Source organism: Echinops telfairi, unplaced genomic scaffold (genome assembly GCF_000313985.2).
Source record: "Echinops telfairi isolate 266 unplaced genomic scaffold, ASM31398v2 ScPeMD7_3;HRSCAF=10, whole genome shotgun sequence".
In the NCBI taxonomy this organism is placed as follows: Eukaryota; Metazoa; Chordata; class Mammalia; order Afrosoricida; family Tenrecidae; genus Echinops; species Echinops telfairi.
In genome coordinates this window covers 1,657,750-1,661,387 of record NW_022103899.1, presented here as the reverse complement: position 1 = coordinate 1,661,387, position 3,638 = coordinate 1,657,750, and the positions used below count along the sequence as shown (strand labels likewise).

The 3,638-nt window shown below is 44.9% G+C and overlaps 1 protein-coding gene across 1 annotated transcript; it reads right to left on the bottom strand.

Annotated features, from left to right (window-relative positions):
• Positions 1-2,302: 2,302 nt before the first annotated feature.
• On the bottom strand, positions 2,303-3,637 carry HOXD13 (homeobox D13; the record flags this gene model as incomplete). The annotated part of the gene is made up of 2 exons (XM_004701706.3): positions 2,303-2,553; positions 3,250-3,637. Coding segments are annotated over 2 exons (639 nt in total), but the record flags the coding sequence as incomplete, so codon positions are not given.
• Between the last annotated feature and the right edge of the window lies 1 nt (position 3,638).

Genomic DNA, 3,638 nt, shown 5'->3' with positions numbered 1-3,638 from the left:
GGGGGAGGGAGGGAAAACAAGCCGATTCTCCCGGAAAACAATCCTTTGTGGAAAAAGTCGGGGAAATGGTTGGTGCTCCTTCCCCAGACTACAAGATTGGACACGGGGTGGCCCCATTACCAGGGGTTACGGCACCCCTTTCCCTCCCCCAGAGATAGAATCGCGGTCACATTGCTTTCCCTTCTTCTTTCCTTAATTAAGACGGAGCTGGCTGCCCTGCAGAGGGCTCTAAGACATGAAAGAAATCAAGCTGAGTCAGAGAAAACGAAAGTAGCTCCCAGGCCTTGGGTCTGTGCTGCTTTCTCTCACAGAACCCGAAGGAAGCCTGCCTGCCTGCCTGGGAAGTTTACAGATGTGCGATGGTTTCAAGTTTTTATTTCACTTACACATCATCAAGTTAGCCACCGCTAATTAATTGAGCCAGGCGCTAACAAAGGCGACGGGCTCCCTCGTTCCTCAGCGGCCATTTCCCTGAATAGCAAGAAAAGCCTCAAAGAGAAAAGTTCGTTCGTAGAACCTAAGAACTGCTTCTAGAGGCTTAGGGTATATAAGGAGGCTTTTGGTCATTAATTCTTGCTTGGTACAGAGTGCTCAGAGAAAGTGAGAATGGCTAAGCTCGAAAGTTTTTTTTTTCTTTTAGGATCGCCAAATATGGATATGTCTAATTTCAGAATCTTCCTGGCACGAATATTTATTAACAGCCTTTCTAGGTTGAAAATGTCCAAGAAAGCAAATTTTCCTATATCCAGCACACACAGACCATTGATGTGAAAATAAAACTATTTTAATAAATTGATAACAATGAAAGGTAAGTAAAATTTTATTATTTTTTTGTACTGCTGTTTTTTAAATCACTTTAAACACCACAAATTATACCTTCATTTAAAAACACTCCTACTTAGGTTAAAGCCACATAGAAAGGGAACAGAGTGACTTAAGTGAGGGCTTGGAGGGTTCCGAGACCAGACTCCTGTTGCGTTTCCTTCATCTGTAGAAAACATAATCATATCCCACACACCAAGATTTTACAATAAATAAGAATAGAGAAGGGGTAAAGAGAGAAAAGAAATGTCTAAAGACACAGAGGAGATAGGAGAGTTCTGTTTATTTGCATCTCCCTAGGAGGAAAATGTGATTTTTTAAATGCCTGAAGCTCTACCTTGGTATTCCAGGTCACAGGCATTACATTTACAAAAATAAACTCTTGGTTGTATAAATATGCAGCACTTAAAAAGTAATTGTGTATTGTCACTTTCAGAAATATCTTCCTTCTCTCTCTTTCTCTCTCTCCTTCTTGGACCTTAGCACTCCAAAACCTTTTCATTTTTTGTTAGAAGCTTTGAAGCTCCACCTGAGGCCCTGATGAATGTTTTCAAAGTTCTTAACCAGTTTCTGGAAAAAAACGATCTCACCCTTGGCCACATTGCTGCAACCTTTCCTGGGGGACTGAGCTCCCACAGACCCCAAGGAAAGGGGGGCTATTTATATGAGTCGGGGGTTGTTCTGCTACTTGCAGCCATTTACATGTCTGCATCTAAAGCAGAAGAAAATGAAGGTGCCTACAAGGAGGCATCTCATCATTTTCAAATGAAAGAGTAGACAGAGCCAGGTGGTTTAGAACCAAGACAGCTACGACAGCCCACGAAAGACCTAAAGTTAGAAAGATTGTCTTCAGTCCAACATCAAGCCTGTTTAGTAAGGTAGCTGCTTTTAGTCATCCCAGTACCTTCAACCTCTGCTTTTAGGGTTTGCTCTGTGACCCCAGAGCACACAGCCTGCCCAGGGCTGTTTCCACTTGCCTCAGGGGGACTGCTGAGAGCTAATGATTCAATTACCCAATTACAGGATATGAATGACTGCAAATTGTTCTGCCCTAGTGGATTATGAAGATAATCAGTGCTGGAAACAGATGTAGAAAGTGATTTTTTAAAATGAAATCCTAAAATCTGAACAGCACTTCTGAAATTCATTTGGGAGGATTATTTTAAAAAGACATCGAGTCCCTTATACTGGCCTAGAGGGAGAAACAGAATATTTTAAATGTCACAAAAATAAACCTAGACAAGATCAAAACCAAAATAAACAAGTAAGAAACAGAACTACAAATTCAGGTTGGGTAGCAAAAGAATTTGGAGCCAGATACAGAATGGAGAGGAAAAACAAACAAAAAACAAAAAAATCATTCACAAAAATTGCCATCATTGTCAGGGGCTTGGGAATTAAATACATATTCAAGTCTTTCAAAAGGTCTTTTGGTGAGAACTGAAGACGTTAAGACTCTCCGTGGCCAACCTGGCCCACATCAGGAGACGGTGTCTTTGAGTTTGGAGACGATTTTCTTATCCTTCACTCTTCGGTTCTGAAACCAAATGGTCACTTGTCTCTCAGATAGATTCGTGGCAGCTGAGATTCGCCGCCGCTTGTCCTTGTTAATGAACTTGTTAATGGCGTACTCATTCTCCAGTTCTTTGAGCTGCAGTTTGGTGTAGGGCACCCTTTTTTTCCTCCCCCGGCGGTAGACACACATGTCCGGCTGATTTAGGGCCACATCCCCTGGTGTAAATAACAGCACGAGAAAAGTTAGGGTGGGAGTTCTGCAGTGAATTATGAAAGCCAGGCTGTTTACACTTTATTATTATTATTTACACACTGTTTACATGTTATTAAAGAAAGATGATTTGCATTTCAAAGTAAAGTCAAGTAGTATGTATTATCATAGTTTCTGAAAGCAGCATTGGGCCTTGTAACAGCTCTGCATAGCTTTATAAAGTGGCTCGTAGGTTCATTGCACAGTCCTGCACAACACACTGAAACACAAAACACCTAGGCCTTTCACTCGAGCTTAGACTTCTGGTGTCCCTGTGCTTTGCAGCTTGTGGGCTCTAAGGAAATTTAGTAGCAGTCTGGAGCAGTCATGCACTAGATAAGTGGGGGCCTACATCAGCAACACCTTAGGAAAGAGGTGCCTCCTTCCTGTCGGGAGGAAGAGGGCAGAGAATAGAACATGCAAGCGCTCTCAACTCTAGGGGGTAAATATACACATGAAGGAAGGAAGGAAATCCTGTGAGCAAGATGAAATCGAAGGAGAAATCCACAGACTTCATACAAGCGGGACCAAATCTGTTCCAGTGGGTTAAAGGCCTGGTCAGCTGTGGACAGACACTCACACCTACTCCCAAGTAGGGGCTTTCTTTCCCTCGCCTCCTCTCCCTCCCCGCCGCTCCATTTTTTGGCCTCCTTTGCCCCTACCTGGAAAGGATGATTTCCAAAAGTGAGAGCCCTGCGGCTGATCCTTGGCGCAGTACACCTGGCTGTTCCACCCGTTGGCCAGCGTCCAGGACTGGTAGCCCTCCATAGAGATGTACGCCTCGTGTCTAGGCTCCCCGGAGCCGAAGGTGGACACCATGTCGATGTAGCCCGGCACATGCTGGTAGGGGCTCGTGTAGCCCTGGTAGAAGGACACTTCCTTGGCGCGCGCTGGCACCTCGTTGGCCGGTACGCTGCTGCTGGCCAGGCCGGACACGTCCATGTACTTCTCCACCGGGAAGCCTCCGAGCGAGGCGTGCGGCGACGACTTGAGGGCATTCTGCTGTAAGCCCACGCCGTGCGACATGCGGCAGCTGTAGTAGCCGTTGCCG